The sequence below is a fragment of the Argentina silus genome (assembly GCF_951799395.1).
Source record: "Argentina silus genome assembly, chromosome: Y".
NCBI lineage: Eukaryota > Metazoa > Chordata > Actinopteri > Argentiniformes > Argentinidae > Argentina > Argentina silus.
In genome coordinates, this window is record NC_139654.1 from 4,083,968 (window position 1) to 4,105,000 (window position 21,033).

At 46.6% G+C, this 21,033-nt stretch overlaps 2 protein-coding genes and 1 pseudogene across 3 annotated transcripts in view; 1 reads left to right on the forward strand and 2 right to left on the reverse strand.

Annotated features, from left to right (window-relative positions):
• LOC310823733 (uncharacterized protein) overlaps positions 1-21,033 on the forward strand; it is a 566,003-nt gene that overhangs the window by 388,195 nt on the left and 156,775 nt on the right. The gene's annotated exons all lie outside the window — the stretch shown is intronic.
• On the reverse strand, positions 10,728-16,511 carry LOC310823730 (glutamate--cysteine ligase regulatory subunit-like; annotated as a pseudogene). Its single transcript has 7 exons — positions 16,203-16,511; positions 15,520-15,585; positions 13,181-13,262; positions 12,747-12,803; positions 12,256-12,447; positions 11,464-11,571; positions 10,728-10,841 (listed from the first exon to the last, which is right to left on the reverse strand). The product of its transcript is annotated as a glutamate--cysteine ligase regulatory subunit-like (transcript).
• Positions 19,596-21,033, reverse strand: part of LOC310823731 (stonustoxin subunit beta-like) — a gene marked incomplete at its 5' end in the record, with an annotated part of 15,812 nt that continues 14,374 nt past the window's right edge. Inside the window, one exon of the mRNA XM_083696580.1 lies at positions 19,596-20,985. Within this exon, the coding sequence (XP_083552706.1) occupies positions 20,447-20,985 (539 nt within the window). The 3' untranslated portion in view covers positions 19,596-20,446. The remainder of the gene's footprint in view (positions 20,986-21,033) is intronic.

The following is a 21,033-nucleotide window of genomic DNA, read 5'->3' on the forward strand; positions in this document are numbered from 1 at the left end:
GTTTGAGGTTTGTTGACTGTGTGTGTTGGTTCATTTGTTGAAACTCACCAGCTCTGTGAGCAAGAACCTGTCCTCTGGAGAATGGAACTACAAACTCACCATGGGAGCCTTCTACGACGCCGAGTTCAGCCAGCCCCTCAACGACTCAGCAGCCGTCCGATTGGACCAGAAGCTCTACCTGTCCCTAAACACCACCGGATTGGACAGCAAGATCGTCATGGTGACTGACGCCTGCTGGGCCACGCCTGAAAGCTCCTCAAATGCTACTGTGCGCTGGGACATCATCAAGGAAGGGTGAGACACACACACACACACACACACACACACACACACACTGTCAGACACATAGATGGGTACACATTGGCTGCTCTGACACATGTGTCCTGTGTGTCCATGTCCCAGGTGTGCCAACCCTGCCGACAGCACGGTGAACATTCTGACCAACGGCGACTCCTCCGCCACCCGCTTCTCCTTCAGAATGTTCCAGTTCTCTGGCAAATCCTCGGACGTGTTCCTGCACTGCAACATCCACCTGTGTGTGCTGAAGAACGGGAACTGTGCCCCGGTAGGCCAGGAGCCATCACTCCTCACACACACACACACACACACAGACACAGTGTCCTCTCACTGACTGTCTCTCTCCCACAGACATGTTCCGGGGTGAAGAATAGAAGGAGACGGCGATCTCTGCAGCAGCACAGCCACAGCTTCATCACCATGGCGATGAGCGCCATCAATTAGGTAAGAGTGTGTTAGATAGCTGTTAAACACATCAGCTCACCGCATCATATGATACAGCAGTCTGCAGCTCTGTTACACATGCCCGTCTGAATCCTGGTTGTGTGTGTCGGTCCTCAGGTTGCCTTTGTGTTGAATGAAGTGACACGTTGTCATTCTGGAAGGTGTCCTGTCCAGGACTGTAGCCGCTTGACCTCTGACCCGGAGGCAGTTCTGGAGCCAGGATGTCCCTGACCTTCGCCTGACCCTGACCAAGAGCCGCGTCCTAATAGGGTAGAAGATGTGTGGTCCAATCCGCTCTCTGCTCCATCTAGTGGACAAACCTGTCTGTAAACTGCCTCATCTTTAATACACTGTTTAACAGACTGTGTTTACCATACTGTGTTTAGAAGACCGTGTTTACCCGACCACACTCTCTATCCGTTGTTAAAGGTAGACTCAGCGATATGACGTAACCTGTGAATATTGGCAGAGATCGTTGAAGCCTAAGGCAAGACAATTCCCTCGCCAGCCCGTTTGTCACATGGCCATCTGCCACTGCCGTGCTCGTGCACCAATGGAATCCATCATTAGTGAAACGTCCGTTGCTCGGATGAATCTGAAACATCGCTGAAGTCAACCAACGTCCCGCGGTGACGTCATATCGCTGAGTCTACCTTTAACTGAATCTTATATCGGTGTCTGGGATTTCTGAAGGGATGCTTTTCTGTGTCTGTGTTCTTTGTGTCGATCAATCAGGGTGGGAAATATGTATATGAACATGCAACGCAACAGTGGCCTTCATGTTTGCAGTGAAAGTTTGAGAGTATCGATTGGAAGATGAGGAAATGGATTGACTTTCAAAGAGTAGGAAGTAAAATGCAGAAGGAGACTTTGATTGGATGCTAACTGGTATTGAATGAAGGTTGCTGTTATGATGTGAAGTTTATGATGATGGTGTGAGGGTTGACAAGACATTATTATAATAATAGTAGCTGGTTTAATGTAAGCACTAATCTATCAATCATGGGGGCAGGCAAGTTAAATCCAAACTTGAATTTGCACATTGAATGTCTGAGAATACATACTAAAATATGAAGGAATGTTTGGCATTGAAAGAATATGAACTAAGTAAGAATATTTGGTGTTTAAGAACATTTTAAATTAAGTTTGAGATGTCAAAAGAATGAGGTCACCCGGTAAAAAGGCATCATCAGGAAGAGAATACTATTCCATTGTTTGCTTCGGACAATGAAGATTTAGATTTAAGTAAAAAGGCAAGTGATTGAATGTTTTAATGATAATGCTTAAAAACCTACTGCTAAGAGTAATAGTCTGATATATATATATATATATATATGATAACTGTGTGTTAATCAGTAATTCAGAACCGTAAAAGACCGTTCTGACTATATGTGTAACTTTAACCAACATGTGGAAGCCTGTTTGTGTTAAGGTTAGGGTTAGGTTAGGTTAAGGTTAGGTTAAGGTTAGGTTAGGTTAGGTTAGGTTAGGTTAGGTTAAGGTTAGGTTAGGTTAGGTTAGGTTAGGTTAGGGTGGTGTTGTGGTGTTGTGTATCTGAGTTCCCTGAAGCACCCGGCCGGCCAGCAGGCCAAGTGGACCAGCTCAAACTCAAGTCATTTTCTCTTCTCTCTGTTGTCTGTAATAAAGGCTTTATAAAGGGAACTCCTGCTGTCATCTCCATTAATCAAAATGTACTACAGGTTTATTTTACAACAATATGACTTGTTGAACGGACTTTGCAGCAAGGATAGACGTTTGTAATTCCACCTGAGAAAAAAAAAGCTATTCTATTCTACGAGTTCAGGCATATGGGCAAACTACACATGAACGTTACTAACTAGCACAGGCTAACTACACATTAATGTTTCTACTAGCACAGGCTAACTACACATTCATGTTTCTACTAGCACAGGCTAACTACATGTTTCTACTAGCACAGGCTAACTACACATTCATGTTTCTACTAACACAGGCTAACTACATGTTTCTAATAGCACAGGCTAACTACATGTTTCTACTAGCACAGACTAACTACATGTTTCTACTAGCACAGGCTAACTACACATTCATGTTTCTACTAGCACAGGCTAACTACATGTTTCTACTAGCACAGGCTAACTACACATTAATGTTTCTACTAGCACAGGCTAACTACATGTTTCTACTAGCACAGGCTAACTACATGTTTCTACTAGCACAGGCTAACTACACATTAATGTTTCTACTAGCACAGGCTAACTACATGTTTCTACTAGCACAGGCTAAGTACACATGAACTAGCCTAGTCCTGGACTAAATCACACATACATAGGGTTAGGTTAGATATATATAAACATACGGTTAGGGGTTAGGTTTAATGAAAATCATTTGTTGTACTGTTGCTTCTACTCAATCCATGCATCAGAAGCTGATAATCCATGTCTTCTACCAACCGTAACCCCATCAGTCACGACATAGATCAGGAGAGACCAGGATGGAGGTCATGGTTAGACTGCAGGAGAGAAAGAAGGAGGCCTGGGCTGTCCTGAATGAGAGGATGGAGCTACAGTCTAACCCAGGGGTGGGCAAACTTTTTGGCTCAGGGGCCACATTGACTTTTAAAATTTGACAGACGGGCCGGGCCAGCACCAGATGCATACATATCAAACATAAAACATATATCAAAAATGATAAACATATCAAACATAAACATAAAAAATACAGGGTTAATACTTACATTTACTTTTAGCGGGAACAGTGTTGTTGATCACCCTTTTTGACCAGTGCATCGAAGTCTGGTGTTAGTTTTGTTGTGGCAATTCTCAGAACAGATCTGAGGTGTTCATCACTCAACTGGGATCTGTGGGGTGCTTTGTTGGTGTTCATCACGCTAAAAGTCTGTTCACGCACATACGTAGAGCCAAACAACATCCTCTGTGCCATCTTTTGGATGTTTGGAAATTTGGCTGCGCTTAATGAAGCATAAAACTCATCCAGTTTAAGAGAGTTGAACTTCTCCTTTAAGACGGTGTCACATTGGAGATCAATCAGTTCCAACTGCAACTCCTGTGGCGCCGTTTCACTCATACTTTCCCCAAACTTAACCAGCGGACATTAGAGTGGTAAAGCAAGTCCTGGTGATCAGCGTCAGTTTCTTCAAGAAACATAACAAACTGACGATGCTGAAGTCCCCTCGCTCGAATAAAGTTAACAAGTTTTACAACTGGCTACACTACGTGGTCAAGCTGCAATACGGATTTACACAGTGCTTCCTGGTGGATTATGCAGTGTAGGAAAATTACCCTCTCCTGGATTCTTTTGAGCAGCCCGACGTTTTTTCCAGTCAGATTTGGCGATCCATCTGTGGTAACGTTGGCGAGTGTACTCCAAGGTAGCTTGTGCCTCTTGATGACCCCCAACACGCTGTCATACAAGTCCTCTTTCCGCGTTTTCCCCCTCAGGGATTCCATGGCCAAAAACTCCTCCGTTATCTCAAAATTGTCATTAATCCCTCTGATAAAAATGACAAGCTGAGCGGTGTCCTTTATGTCATTACTTTCGTCCAGTGCCAAGGAATATAATGTAAATGACTCCGCTTTTTTGTTTAGCTTGCTAGCTAAGTCTTCGTCAATTAGCTCAACACGGCGAGTCACTGTCCTGCGTGATAAGCTCATTTTTTCAAATTTGTTCTTGCTCTCAGGACACAAGATACCTGCTGTCTCTACCATGCACTCTTTGAGAAACTCCCCTTCTGAGAAAGGCTTGCTGGTCTTTGCTAATTTGAATGCCAGCAAATAACTTGCCTTCGTGCTTGATTCTTGAATGGCAGTTTGTCGGATAAAGGTGTTTTGCTGAGCCTGCAAACTAGCTGCCAACCTCAAAGCGGTAGCTGTCCGTTCTTGCGTTGACTGGTTGTTAGCGTAATTAGCATGTTTGGTGGAAAAGTGACGGCTGATGTTGTATTCCTTTAAAACCGCAACGGTTTCTTGGCAAATAAGACATACAGCCTTTGACCGGACTTAAATGAAAAAGTATTTAGTTTCCCATTCCTTATTAAACACTCTGCACTCACTGTCGACTTTTCTTTTCTTTGGCCCACTCATTGTTGCAGATGGGTTCAGAACAGTAGCAGAGTAATAACAGAGAGTAGCCCGGGCTCCGCAAAATCAACTCAATGTATGACTGCCCCTTAGTGCGCTACCTGGTGGAATGCCAGGCATTACAGGACAAGGTCAAATGAATGCAGTTTAGTAATTTAATTAATATTCAACCCTCAAATCTGTACCAATCTTCGGCGGGCCGTATTAAAAAGACAAACGGGCCGGATGTGGCCCGCGGGCCATAGTTTGCCCACCCCTGGTCTAACCCTAAACCATGGATGAGACGTCTCTCTGTCAGATATATGGTGAAGTCCTTGTTAACAGCCTTAGATGGGATCATCTCAACTGTTCAAAGAAAAAGGAAATAATGATCATGAAAAACTCTCTGCCACTATTGACATTTAACAGCAGCGCCCTCTGCTGGCAATTAATTCCTCTAGAGCAGGGGTGCCCAACCTTTTTTGACCCAAGATCTACTTTTCAAGTCGCCAACCTCCCGAGATCTACCAGTCCAGTGTCAACATCGCAAACCCACACACATCGTTTCCAGCCTGCAGTAACTAACCTCACAACACTTTTTCTTGTTGTCACACAACCACTAGACATCACATCACAAACCCTCCCTCTCTCAAACACACACACAGACAAATTCCTCTCACACAGTTGCCAGTTTGCATAGTGTGCTGTAGCACAAACCCGCTCTCTCTCTCACACACACACACACACACACGCCAATCTGCATGATGAGCAATAGCCATAACTGACCTTAATATGAACCAAACAGAAAAATAAACCAGATACAAAACAGGTAGATCTCTGTGTTACGACTCCAGATGAAAACTCGTCTACGTCTAGGGGCGGTAGAGGAGTCGCAACAAAAAGGTAGTACATCAGACTTATTGTAGGAATTAAACAACCACAAACCACAATTCAACTATGTACAGTTATTTGTTTCCTCAGGGAAAACACAACACAAGACACACGCCAAGGAGAAAAGGGAACTTTTTTTGAGCGGTGCCAAAGCAAAGAAATCATAAACAAAAGTGATGTCCTAAACTAGTGCAATAGTAAGCTATACTATCAGGGCTATGCTAAAGTGCTATGCTACACTAGACTAGAACATACATGGGGCGGCACCCACTCCTAACCTGGTGAATTGTAACAGAGGTGAGCCTACGTGTTGGAAATGTAAACCCATGGGTCTCTTACCTATTCACCTTACCCCTATGGCGTACAATTAACAGACAGACAAATTATGAGAAAAACAATAAGTAAACAATGACGTAAATATAACAAAAGAAAACTAGATGTAAACAAGTACGTTGGAGGTTTCGATCAACCAGGCAACAGTGAGTCGACAGCAAACACAAGACTACGGTGAAAATGGGTTGACTCCCGAGGGGAAGTCCAGCGGAGCTTTTAAAGGACACGGACAGCCCTCTGATTGGTCAGGAACAGTGATGACTGATGGGGACGAATGGCCAATTGCTGACGGACACCTGAATGTAGAGTGACAGGGTAAGGGAAAAACAGAAGGAAACACAAAACACAACAAGGATACACGCACATGTAGGAGTGGGAACGTAACACTCTGAGTTTGAAAAAAGGAAATCACTTCCTACCTTAGTGGGAGACCTGACACTGGGAGGAGGAGGCTAGCTTCTCGTAGTCAGGAGTGTAGGAGCTGGTTGCAAGGCGTGTGTGCTCAGCATCATTCTCCTCCAAGTGAGCACGGAAAAGCCTTCTCTGCAGACTCCTGGCCCGAACTGAACACACAATCTTCATTGCAATATCCATCACTTCTTTCATATTTGAAATCTTTCCACACAACGCTTGCTGGTGAATTATACAATGATAATTCAGGATATCTGGGAAAGATTCACTTTCTTTGCAATGAACCCACTGGTGCGGCCCATCATAGCAGGCGCCCCATCAGTTGTGATGGAGATCAGCTTGAAGAGCGGCAGTTTTGTCTCGCTAACAAATCCCATGAAAGCATTAAACAGATCCTCACCTCTGGTGTGTCCTTTTAATGGCAAAATGGTGAGTAGCTCTTCCTTGGCGCTCATGTCTTCAAAAACCATCCTGATGAAAACACACAATTGTGCCACATCCACCATATCAGTCGACTCGTCAAATTGGAGGGAAAAGCACTCGCGTCAATATCCTTCCTCAGTTGCTCCTCCACATCCACAGCCATTCCCTCACATCGCCTTGTAGTCGTATTGCGGGAGAGTTGCACTTCTTTAATGGCCTTCACGATCTCGGTTTTATTTTTAAAGTCGTCAAAAAGGCTATCCGCTGCCTCGAGAAAGGCTTCCTTCACAATATCGCTGTCTTTGAATGGCTTCTTGTGTTTAGCAAGGACGTGACTGACGCGATAGGAAGCAATAGTTGCGGCCTTACCCTGGGTCTTCGGTTTGGTGAAGATTGACTGCCGTGCTGCAAGCTGTGCTTTCAAATCCCGCACTTTTGTGGCGCGTAAAGGCGTTTTTGCAGGGAAATCCCTCTCGTAGCTCCCGGGTACCGTTTTAAAATGCCGCTCCAGATTCCCTTTCTTTGCCAACGCCACCGTTGCATTGCAGATCAAACAAACAGGCTTTGAATGAGAATAAACACAAAAATAATCTTCCTCCCATTCAGGGTGAAAATGGTAGGTCTTGGCTCGTTTCCCCTCAGACATGTTAAAGTTTAGGAGTGCGTAACCGCTCTGATCGCTAGCTGCTAGCTACTGTTGACAGCTGTCAACTTACTATCATGCATGTCTCGCGCTACAGTAGGTTAAACGTGACCTACTTTTTTTTTTTTTGTGGACGTGTTTAAGAGACTGATAGGGTGCGCAGGCAAGGACTCATGATAGGCTGTAGTGTACATTTAATACAAAATATAACACACACACACACACACACAAAACAAAACATATCCAACGACGCATAACTACAACAAAACAAAACAGTTTACAGTTACACATAAAAAAATCTTTTTTTTTTTCATTTTTTCCTACACCCCTCGTGATCGACTTGGGATCAGGCGATCGACTGGTTGGGCACTCCTGCTCTAGAGCAGCGGTCCTCAACCTTTTTTGCACCACGGACCAGTTTCATGCAAGACTATTTTTCCACGGACCGGGGGGGAAAGAATCACGCGCATAACAAAACACAATAAAGTGCATATTATATAATTTAATTATTCATTTAATTATTACATTTATAATGTAAAAGTGACTCAACTCACCATAATACAGAATCAGTGGGAGCACTGAGCTTGTTTCCCTGCAACGAGACGGTCCCATCTAGGGGTGATGGGAGACAGTGACACCCGAAGTGTCCTTACCGGCAGGCATGATCAACTCTTCACCAATAGTGAAGGGCTTCTTAGCCTTGGCAATGCGGTTAGCCACTAAGAATGATGCTCTCAGTGCAGACACATTTGATGATGTGGTGGCCTTCAATAATTGCTTCTGTCCTTCGTGTTCACGTTTCTTTCTTTAAAAAAAACACCAAAGACTTGTCTTTTAATGCAGGGTGCTTGGTCTCTACGTGGCGAAGCAGTTTTGAAGGCTTCATGGCCTCGTTGGATAGCCGGTCGCCACATATTATACAGAGCGGGCTTGGGGCATGTCAATCACCTGTTGCGATGAACCCGTAATTTAAGTAGGACTCTTAGGTATTTTCTTTTAAATGCAGCTTTCTTTTTTTTTGGCAGTCTAGGAGTCTTCTGCTGTCTCATCATAGAGTCTTTCCCCCTTTTCAAAGAATCTCTCCAGCAATGTTTGTTTTTTACTCATTTTTGCTGGGTTAGCTTGTGGGCTTCATTTATCGGTGCATGGGAAAAAAACTGCGACTGAGAAGTGTGGAAAAGTGGCACAGATGGAAGTGGTCATTTTTCAAACACCCTGCAGACTGCGATAGTCAATAAAATGGAAATAAAATACAAATTAAAATGTTTTTATTTTTTCTGTGCGGCCCGGTACCAAATGATCCACGGCCGAAACTGGTCCGCGGCCCGGTAATTGGGGACTCCTGCTCTAGATTACTGCAAGGAGACAGAGAACGTCCCAGGGTTCGGGTTAGGGTTGGGGTTATGATTAGGGTTTGGGTCAGGTTCAGGGTCAGGGTTAGAGTTAGAGTTAGGGTTAGAGTCAGGGTCAGGGTCAGGGTCAGGGTTAGAGTTAGAGTTAGGGTTAGGGTTAGGGTTAGAGTCAGGGTCAGGGTTAAGATTCAAGATTCAAGATTCAAAGTGTTTATTATCATATGCACAGTAGAAAACATGTTTCCCTGTACAATGAAATTCTTGCTTTGCTGTCCGCAGAATGCCAACCAATGTAAAATATACAATACTAAAGAATATACAATATATACTAAACAAATGTACAAGACAGCAAAATTTAAGGCATAAAATAAAATAGCAGCAATAATAATAATAAAACAGTGCAAACGTAGCAGTGCAATTATGCAAACTGGTAATGAGGTAGTAAGGTTATATTAATCTCCTATGGGTTGTTTAGGAGCCTGATGGCAGTGGGAAAGAAGGAGTTCTTCAGTCTGGTGGTCCTGCATTTAACACTTCTGTACCTCCGGCCTGAGGGTAGAAGTGTGAACAGTCCGTGCTGGGGGTGGGTGGGGTCCTTGAGGATGGAGGCGGCTCTCCTGTGGACTCTGCGGTGGTAGATGCTCTGCAGAGAGGGCAGTGGAGTCCTGGTGATTTTCTCAGCGTCTCCTAGGCCTGTCTGCACATTTGGGTTGTCATGACGTTGCTAAGGGAAGTGTTAACACTGGAAAGAAAACGTCCCCTTTGGTTTCCACTGATGTTCTATTACACTAATGTTCTATTACACTAATGTTCTATTATACTAACGTTCTATTACACTAATGTTCTATTATACTAATGTTCTATTACACTGTTCTATTACACTAATGTTCTATTACACTAATGTTCTATTAAACTAACGTTCTATTACACTGTTCTATTAAACTAATGTTCTTTTACACTAATGTTCTATTACACTGTTCTATTAAACTAATGTTCTTTTACACTAATGTTCTATTACCCCTGGATACGATCTAGTGTGCCTAGAAACGAAACTCACTAACTTACCATGTTGTCAAACATGTTGGCACCGAACAGTCCCATAGAAATACATTCCTAACCCTAACAGTTCCATAGAAATACATTCCTAACCCTAACAGTCCCATAGAAATACATTCCTATCCCTAACAGTCCCATAGAAATACATTCCTAACCCTAACAGTCCCATAGAAATACATTCCTAACCCTAACAGTTCCATAGAAATACATTCCTAACCCTAACAGTTCCATAGAAATACATTCCTAACCCTAACAGTCCCATAGAAATACATTCCTAACCCTAACAGTCCCATAGAAATACATTCCTAACCCTAACAGTCCCATAGAAATACATTCCTATCCCTAACAGTCCCATAGAAATACATTCCTATCCCTAACAGTCCCATAGAAATACATTGGAACATTTAAAAATGCATTTTGTTTTTACGCTGCTGAAACAATCCGGAGTGCCAGATGTGTGAAAGGTTCAACCACTGAAGAGGAAATCTTCTCACATGGTTCTGCTTTCCTCCATTGGCCTCATGTGTTGTGCTGTCGACAGTCGACCAACAGATGGCGCCATGCAGCGTGTTTCTGCTCTCTGTCAGTCGCTGGAAAACTGATGGAACAGATTTAATCCACCATCAACTCCATAAGCATTACATACATGACATCACATTACATACATGTAACTTAGCTACTAACCGTAGCTAAGTCTTTCAACTTAACCAAGGTGTCGTCCGCGCTACGCTAACCAGGCTAACCAAGGCTACACGATGCTACGCTAAGGCTACACTACACTATGCTAGCCTCGACTACACCAGACTATGCTATGCTACGCTACGCTACCCGGGTGGCGTGGACCAGGTAGCCCTTGGCCTTGATGATGCCGCGGCTCTTGACGATGATGGCGTAGCGCAGGACCCAGCGGAGGCGCCACGCCACGCCGACGCCGCGTCACAGCCGTCGCGGTCGGGGTCGCCGTGGGATGCCGTTGCTAACGCCGCGCTCTCACGGAGCGCCTCCTGGAAGCCCGCCGACGTGATGAGCTCTGGAAGACGACAGAGAGACAGACAGGTTAGAGAAAGACAGGTTAGGGGGAGAGAGACAGGTCAAAGACAGACAGACAGCTCAGAGGGAGAGGAGGGAGGGAGAGAGAGAGAGACAGGTTAGAGGGGAGACAGACATGTCAAAGACAGACAGATAGACAGACGGGTCAGAGAGAGAGAGACAGCGCCTCCTGGAAGCCCGCCGCCGAGATAAGCTCTGGAAGGAGAGAGAGAGAGAGAGAGACAGGTTAGAGGGAGAGACAGACATGGAAAGAGAGGGAGAGAGAGAGAGAGACAGGTTAGAGGGAGAGACAGACATGGAAAGAGAGGGAGGGAGAGAGAGAGACAGGTCAGAGAGAGACAGACAGCTCAGATGAAGAGGGAGGTTAGGTTAGAGGGGGGACAGACAGGTCAGAGAGAGACAGACAGGTCAGGGACAGAGAGAGAGAAAGAGAGACAGACAGACAGACACCCCCAGACAAATTGATCACAGACAGACAGATCACAGACAGACACCCACCTTTGGGGTCGTTGTGGGTCAGTAGCTGGACCCCCGCCTGCTTGGCATACGCCGTCAGATCGGGGGGCATCACACAACAGGACGCCAGGTTGACCTGGTTGCTGATGGGCTTCACCTTGGATACGGGGGAGAGAGAGAGACAGGTCAGAGAGACAGACAGGTCAGGGACAGAGAGACAGACAGGCCATCAGATCGGGGGGCATCACAGAACAGGACGCCAGGTTGACCTGGTTACTGGTGGTCTTCACCTTGGATACGGGGGAGAGAGAGAGAGAGAGAGAGAGACAGGTCAGGGACAGACAGACAGGTCAGGGACAGAGAGAGAGAGACAGACAGACAGACACTGTTAACTGCTTGGTTGGGACAGAGAGAGAGAGACAGGACAGGGACAGAGAGAAAGAGAGAGAGAGAAAGAGAGACAGACAGTTGGCGTACGCACTCAGTTTGACCTGGTTACTGGTGGGGTTTCACCTTGGACATGGAGAGAGAGACAGACAGGTCAGGGAGAGACAGATACCCCCAGCACAGGACAGACAGACAGACAGTTCAGAGACAGAGACAGACACCCACCTGGGCCCAGTCGTAGCGCTCCTCCAGGAGGCCCTTGTCCAGGACAGACAGACAGATCAGACAGACAGACACCCACCTGGTCCCAGTCGTACAACTCCTCCAGGAGGCCCTTGTCCAGGACAGACAGACAGGTCAGGGATAGAGCGAGAGAGAGAGAGAGACAGACAGACAGACACACACACCGTCCAGGACAAACAGACAGGCCAGAGAAAGACAGACAGACACCCACCTGGGCCCAGTTGTGCAGCTCCTCCAGGAGGCCCTTGTCCAGGTCCGACGTCCCGATGGCGACCACCTTCCCGGACGCCACCAGCGTTTCCAAGAAAACCCATGCCGGCTGCAGGTCCGAGAGGGTCTGGGGGGCGTGGGGGGGGCGCCAGGATGACCGAGTCGAGTTGGGAGAGGGCGAGAGTGAGACAGGCTGTTGGGGGGGAGGGAGACAGGTTAGGGAGAGAAAGACAGGTTAGAGGTCCGAGAGGGTCTGGGTGTGGGGGGGGGGGGGGATGTTGTCCTCCTGGTCGACAGGGCGAGGGTGAGACAGGCTGTGGAGGGGAGAGACAAACAGGTAAAGAGAGAGACAGACAGGCAGGCAGCCAAACAGACAGACAGCCAAACAGGCAGACAGACAGACAGGCAGACAGCCAGCCAGCCAGCCAAACAAACAGACAGACAAGCAGACAGCCAAACAGGCAGACAGACAGACAAACAGGCAGGACTCACCCATGTCGACAGCCTGCCTGATGGACGACTGGTCCGACTGGCACAGGAACAGCTTGACTGCAACGACAACGTTAGCGTGGGTTAGCCTAGGTTAGCCTGTGTTAGCATGTGCTGGTGTCATTTGTTAGCCTGTGTTAACGTGGGTTAGCGTTGGTTAGCCTGGGTTAGCCTGTGTTAGCATGTGCTGGTGTCATTTGTTAGCCTGTGTTAACGTGTGGTCGCGTCGTGTGTAATCATGGGCTGGTATCGTTTGTTAGCCCTGGGTTAGCGTGTGTTATCGTGGTGCGTGTGAGCCGGTGTTAGCATGCACTAGCATTTATTAGCATGTGTTATCGTGGTGTGTGTTAGCGTGCGTGAGCCTGTCTTAGCCTGCGTTAACCTGTCTTACCCTGCATTAGCGTAGCGTTAGCCTGCGTTAGCTTGTCGTAGCGTACCAGACACCTTCAGCTCCTCCCTCTCCTCCGGTGTGATGGTGGCCTCGGCCGCCTGGGGGGTGGAGCAGTCCAGGACGTCAGACTCCTGGAGAGACAGACAGGTTAGAGACAGACAGGTTAGAGAAAGACAGGTGAGAGAGAGACAGGTAAACAGACAGACAGGTTAGAGAGAGAGAGACAGACAGGTCAGAGAGAGAGAGACAGACAAGCATGATGGTGGCCTCGGCCGCATGGGGGGTGGAGCAGTCCAGGACGTCAGACTCCTGGAGAGACAGACAGGTCAGAGAGAGAGACACAGGTAAACAGACAGACAGGTTAGAGAGAGAGAGACAAGTTAGAGACAGACAGACAGAGAGACAGACAGGCGTGATGGCCTCGGCCGCGTGGGGGGTGGAACAGTCTAGGACGTCAGACTCCTGGAGAGACAGACAGGTCTGAGAGACAGACAGGTTCAGGACAGACAGATTACAGAAAGACAGCCAGGCGTGCCTGGGAGGGGGGAGCAGTCCAGGTTAGAGACAGACCAGACTAGTCGAACTAGAGAGAGGGAGAGAAAGAGAGAGAGATTAGCTGACCTCAGCAGAACCTCCCTCCCTCCCTGTTCAACCCTCCCCCCCAAACCTGCCTCCCCCCCGTCTCCCTGCCTGTGTGTGTGTCTGTGTGAGTGTGTCTGTGTATGTCTGTGTGAGTGTGTGTATGTCTGTGTGAGTGTGTGAGTGTGTGTGTGTGTGTCTGTGTGTATGTGAGTGTGTGTGTGTCTTCCTCTCTCTCTCCCTGTCTCAGGAGCACCCACCCACACACACACACACACACACACACACACACACACACACGTTGTCACTTGACTCACTAAACATTGACGCCTCTGGGCATGTGTGTGTATGTGTGAGTGTCTGTGTGAGTGTGTGTCTGTCTGTGTGAGTGTGCGTATGTGTGAGTGTGTGTGTGTGTCTCCCTCTCTCTCTCCCTGTCTCAGGAGCACCCACCCACACACACACACACACACACACACACGTTGTCACTTGACTCACTAAACATTGACGCCTCTGGGCATGTGTGTGTGTCTGTGTGTGTCTGTGTGAGTGAGTGTGTGTGTGAGTGTGTGTGTGTGTGTGTCTGTGTGTTGTGATGGCCCAGCCGGTGAGCAGTGCCCCACAGAGACACCTGGTGGCCACAAGGGGGAGGCAAAGGCAGCCATGGGGTGTCGTGCTGGATGGGAGGTACTATCCCAGTTCTATGTCCTGGAGACTCCGCCACCAATCAGATGACTCAGCTCACCGCTCACAGGTGCGCTGAGTCAGCTCGGTGATCCTGAGGCCTTTTAAACTCCCCAGGACAAGCTGAAGACAGACTGGCTGGAGGAACGAGTCGAGACCAGACACCCGCTAAGCCAGTCTCATAAGCCAAACGGGAGAGAAAGCCTGGAAGACGGAGAGGAACCCCCCAACCGACCGGAGGAAGAGGTCAGTGAAAGGGACCCGATATCCGACTAACTTTGGCCTGTCTCTCTCTCTCTCTCTCTGACAACAAGAAGAACCCGGCGGAGCGCCGTAGCGCCAACCGCCAACCCGGTGAAGATTTGAGTTGCCTTTCGCCTCTCCCTTTTCCCCGCACCTTAGAAATAAAACCCTACGTTGATTTCACCGCAACCCCTGTTTCCGCCTGTTTCTATTCTCATTGGTTGACCCACTGTTGCGCCTGTCGACCAGGCTCCCACAGTGTGAGTGTGTGAGTGAGTGTGTGTGTCTGTGTGAGTGTGTCTGTCTGTCTGTCTATCTGTGTGTGTGTGTGTGTGTGTGTGTCTCCCTCTCTCTCTCTCACACACACACTTTGTCACTTGACTCACTAAACACTGACGCCTCTGGGCGCGCGTGTGTGTGGGTGTGCGTGTGTGTGTGTGTGTGGAGCATCCAGAGAGAGACGAAGGAAGGAAGGAAGGAAGGAAGGAAGAGAGGGATGAGTCTCACCTTCTCCTCCGCCGACAGTAAGGAAAGAAGACAGGAAACAGGAAAGGAGGGAAGGGAATGAGGGAGAGAAGGAGAGAGAGAGAGAGACAGGAGGGAGGGAGGGAGGGAGGGAGGGGAGAAGGAGGGGAGAAGGAGGGAGAGAGAGAGACAGGAGGGAGGGAAGGAGGGAGAGAGGGAGAGAGACAGGAGGGAGGGAAGGAGGGAGAGAGGGAGAGAGACAGGAGGGAGGGAGGGAGAGACAGGAGGGAAGGAAGGAAGGAAGACAGGAAAGGAGGGAAAGAAGAGAGAGACAGGAGGAAAGGAGGGAGGGAAGGAGGGAGAGAGAGAGAGACAGGAAAGGAGGGAGGGAGAGAAGAGAGGGATGAGTCTCACCTTCTCCCCGGCCGACGGCGTCTCGGAGGACCAGTCACTCAGCGTGGCGCGGATACAGTCCTGGAGCTACGGCAACAACAGACAGACAGGTCAGATGGAGAGACAGACAGGTCAGAGAGAAACAGACAGACAGACAGATAGACAGACAGATAAGACAGAGGGACAGACAGGTCAGAGACAGCATGGCGCGGATACAATCCTGGAGCTGGAGGGCAACAAAAGACATACAGGTCAGACAGACAGACAGAGAGAGACAGGTCAGATAGAGAGACAGACAGGTCAGAGACAGCGTGGCGCGGATATAATCCTGGAGCTGAACGGCAACAACAGGTCAGACAGACAGACAGAAAATGACAATAAAACGACATATTTAGTATTTATTTAATCACATTCATAATACACACACACACACACGGTCAGTTCGTTAGAGCCAGTTAGCATTCGCCTTTAGCACCCCGTCAACACTGCACTCTGTAGGTAAATTCGTTAGCTTCGTTAGCTCCAGTTAGCATTAGCCTTTAGCACCCCGTCAACACTGCACTCGGTAGGTAAATTCGTTAGCCCCGTTAGCATTAGCCTTTAGCACCCCGTCAACACTGCACTCGGTAGGTAAATTCGTTAGCTTCCTTAGCCCCGTTAGCATTAGCCTCTAGCCTCCCGACCCCCCCCCCCGCCCTTCTTACCTCCTCACTCGGGGACGACGGACACTTCTTCTTCAGCCGGCTCCGGTTGACGAGGTTCCCGGTGTGGAGGTTGAGCGTCGTGGCCCGGGTCAGAAACGAGGTACCACCGGGGGAGACGGTCCCAGAGGACCCGCTACGAGTACCAGAGGAGCCGCCGGTGTCGGTGGTGGTGGTGGTTTCCATGGTGTCTGTCTCCCCTTCTCTCGTAAAGAAGAAGTAAATGTCGTAAAGATATAATAATAATAATAATAATAATAATAATAAAAAGATATCGTAAAATGAGGGAGGGGTGGGGTTGTCTAGCAACGAGGAACAGTTGGTGGGTTTGAGGGAATGTCGTAAAGGAAAAGAAAATGTCGGAAAGATATAATAATAATAATAAAAAGATATCGTAAAATGAGGGAGGGGTGGGGTTGTCTAGCAACGAGGAACAGTTGGTGGGTTTGAGGGAATGTCGTAAAGGAAAAGAAAATGTCGGAAAGGGACGGGATATGGTGGGTTACCTAGCAACGAGGGGGTGGGGAGAGTGTGTGTGTGGTTTGAAGGACTGTCGTAAAAATATTTTTTCAAAACAAATACGAACGGTGGAGGGAAAGGGGGGGGGTTGCCTAGCAACGAGGGGGTGGGTTTGAAGGAATGTCGAGTAATGATGACACGACGCGTTTCCACACCCACACACACACGGTCAGTTCGTTAGAGCCAGTTAGCATTAGCCTTTAGCACCCCGTCAACACTGCACTCGGTAGGTAAATTCGTTAGCTTCGTTAGTTAGCCCCGTTAGCATTAGCCTCAGAGCCGGTAGAGGAGACGGTACCACCGGGGGAGACGGTCCCAGAGGACCCGCTACGAGTACCAGAGGAGCCGCCGGTGTCGGTGGTGGTGGTGGTTTCCATGGTGTCTGTCTCCCCTTCTCTCGTAAAGAAGAAGTAAATGTCGTAAAGATATAATAATAATAATAATAATAATAATAATAATAATAATAATAATAATAATAATAATAATAATAATAATAATAATAGTAAATGTCGTAAAATAAGGGAGGTTGGTGTGTTTGAGGGAATGTCGTAAAGGAAAAGAAAATGTCGGAAAGGGACGGGATATGGTGGGTTACCTAGCAACGAGAGGGGTGGGGAGAGTGTGTGGTTTGAAGGAGTTTCAAAAAACATTTTTTTCTAAAAAATGTCGTAAAATACGAACGGTGGAGGGAAAAGGGGGGGGGTTGCCTAGCAACGAGGAGGTGGGTTTGAAGAGCCAAACTACATGGTTCTACTAGCCCTAGGGTTAGGGTCAGGGTTTAGGGTTAGGGTTAAAGTTAACTCATCCCCTAGGGTTAGGGTTAGGGTCAGGGTTTAGGGTTAAAGTTAACTCATCCCCTAGGGTTAGGGTTTAGGGTTAGGGTCAGGGTCAGGGTTAGAGTTAGGGTTAGGGTCAGGGTCAGAGTCAGGTTCAGGGTCAGAGTTAGGGTTAGGGTCAGAGTCAGGGTCAGGGTCAGGGTTAGAGTCAGGGTTAGGGTCAAGGTTAACTCGTCTCCTAGGCCTGTCTGCACATTTGGGTTGTCATGACGTTGCTAAGTGAAGTGTTAACACTGGAAAGAAAACGTCCCCTTTGGTTTCCACTGATGTTCTATTATACTAATGTTCTATTATACTAAGATTATATTACACTGATGTTCTATTACACTGTTCTATTACATAAATGTTCTATTATACTAATATTCTATTATACTAATGTTCTATTACACTGTTCTATTACATAAATGTTCTATTACACTAATGTTCTATTACATAAATGTTCTATTACACTAACGTTTTATTATACTAATGTTCTATTACACTAATGTTCTATTACACTAATGTTCTATTACACTAATGTTCTATTACACTAATGTTCTATTATACTAACGTTCTATTACACTAATGTTCTATTAAACTAATGTTCTATTACACCGATGTTCTATTACACTGATGTTCTATTACACTAATGTTCTATTACACTGATGTTCTATTACACTGATGTTCTATTACACTAATGTTCAATTACACTAATGTTCTATTATACTAATGTTCTATTACACTAATGTTCTATTACACTGATGTTCTATTACACTAATGTTCTCTTACACTGATGTTCTATTACACTAATGTTATATTACACTGATGTTCTATTACACTGTTCTATTACACTGATGTTCTATTACACTGATGTTCTATTACACTAATGTTCTATTACACTAATGTTCTATTACACTGATGTTCTATTACACTGTTCTATTACACTGTTCTATTACACTGATGTTCAATTACACTGATGTTCTATTACACTAATGTTCTATTACACTGATGTTCTATTACACTGTTCTATTACACTGTTCTATTACACTGATGTTCTATTACACTGTTCTATTACACTGATGTTCTATTACACTGTTCTATTACACTGATGTTCTATTACACTGATGTTCTATTACACTGTTCCATTATAAAAGATCTGTGATGTTATAAAGAATATTTCAGGTTCAAATTCTGGGTTTTTAGGATCCAGTGCTTATTGCTAACTGGCTGGATTCTAATCTCTCTGTTGTTGTAATACTAGTAAATGACCACCAGGTGGTGCCCCCATCTGAGGGCTAGAGGTCTGGGGGATAGGGGTCTGGGGGTCTGGGGGTCTGGAGGTCTGGGGGTCTGGGGGTCAGAGGTACTGCAGGGGACAGGTGAAGTCTTCTCATGAGAGCCATGCCTCCCATGGCAGGGAGCGGTACTGCAGGGGACAGGTGAAGTCTTCTCATGAGAGCCATGCCTCCCATGGCAGGGAGCGGTACTGCAGCGGACAGGTGAAGTCTTCTCATGAGAGCCATGCCTGCCATGGCAGGGAGCGGTACTGCAGGGGACAGGTGAAGTCTTCTCATGAGAGCCATGCCTCCCATGGCAGGGAGCGGTACTGCAGGGGACAGGTGAAGTCTTCTCATGAGAGCCATGCCTCCCATGGCAGGGAGCGGTACTGCAGGGGACAGGTGAAGTCTTCTCATGAGAGCCATGCCTCCCATGGCAGGGAGCGGTACTGCAGGGGACAGGTGAAGTCTTCTCATGAGAGCCATGCCTCCCACAGCCCACAGACAGAGAGGGGAAAAGCAGCCTGCACCTTGGCTGCCCCTCACAATGTCACATGATGCATAGATATTACTGTACTAGATGATTACTATATAAAAATTAAGGAATACATGAAAAGTGAAATTCAGAACATGTACAGCGCCTTCTGAAGGTATTCAGACGGCTTCACTTTTTACACATTTTCTTGTGTTATAGACTCAATTTGAAATGGATTCAATTTAAAGAATTTGCCATCAATCCACAAACAATACCTCAGAATGACAAAGCGAGAACACGGTTTTTAAAATTTCAGCACATTTATTAAAACTGAAATACAGAAATACCTCATGTACAGAAGTATTCAGACCTTTTGCTATGACAGTCTTAAAATTAGCTAAAATGCAAAAATGTCATCAACAAATAACTCAATAAGTTGAATTGAGTCTATCTTAATGCAAGGATAATAGTTCATGTCATTTCAGAATAAATATCCTTGTTTTCATAGGGTCTCTGATTTGCATAGGAATCAATTTCACACTGTGTAGATTAGGATGTTCCGAAGACACTGTCCATGTTGTACTGACAGAGAAGGAGAGCTGTCTTCACATCCACTCCCTGCTACCTTACACACAGCAACGTGATCCAGCATCACAACTCAAACACCCAATCTAACCAACTCTTATATACATACAGACACTCTCTCCTGTGTTATTCTCAGAGTTCATCATCAGTCTGATTTGATCATCTAATCATTCATCTGGATTGTTTCACTGTCAGTTGCATATCCATCAAAAAAAGTAAAAAACATGTAAGCTTCTGTTTTTTGTCACTCAATTACAATCTATTTCACTATTAGATGCATTTTATTGAATTTAATAATACATATATATATATACAGTAAAAATAATATAACTACACACTACACACAATGCACAACACCCTACACCCTACACACTAAACACTACAAACTACACCCTACACAGTAAACAATAAACACTACATCCTACACACTAGACCCTACACACTACACCCTACACCCTACACACTGGGAGAGGGAACATCTGTACATCCAACATCTCAGTGAAAACACACCACTATCCAACTGCATCATGTTCTGATCCGTCATCTTTGAGCCTTTGGTGTTCAGTGTGATCTCCCTTAGACTAGTTTACACAGGGTCACTGAAGAGTCTACATACAAAAGATAAAACCCTGGGTAGAGCGGCTCAGTGAATGTGGAGTGGAATGTGTGCAGGAGGGTCCGTGTGTCAGAGGAGACCCTGTAGAAGGACAGAGTGCCGGCCGGCCAGTCCAGATACACTCCTACTCTGTGGGAGCCAGAGGAGGGGACAGGTATGACAGTCCTCTTCTTATTGTGCATGGCGGAGTAACTGTTAACAGAGCAGCTCAGACTCCAGGACTTGTCATTGTTTCCCAACAAACAGTCATAACCCCCTCCTCTCCTGCTGATTCCTTTATATGTCACTCCTATACCAGCCCCTCCCCAACTCCAATCTACCTCCCAGTAACGGCGCCCAGTCAGACCCTCTCTACACAGCACCTGGTCCCAGTCCTCAAATCTCTCTGGGTGATCAGGATACGGCTGCTCCTCTCTCCCACATGTCACCTTTCTGTTCTCCTCAGACAGAGAGAGGTTTCTCTGTGCTGTGTTTGGGTCCAGTGTGAGCTCACAGGCATCTGGGAGAAGAGCAGAGGGAGGGAGGGAGGGAGGGAGGGAGGGAGAGA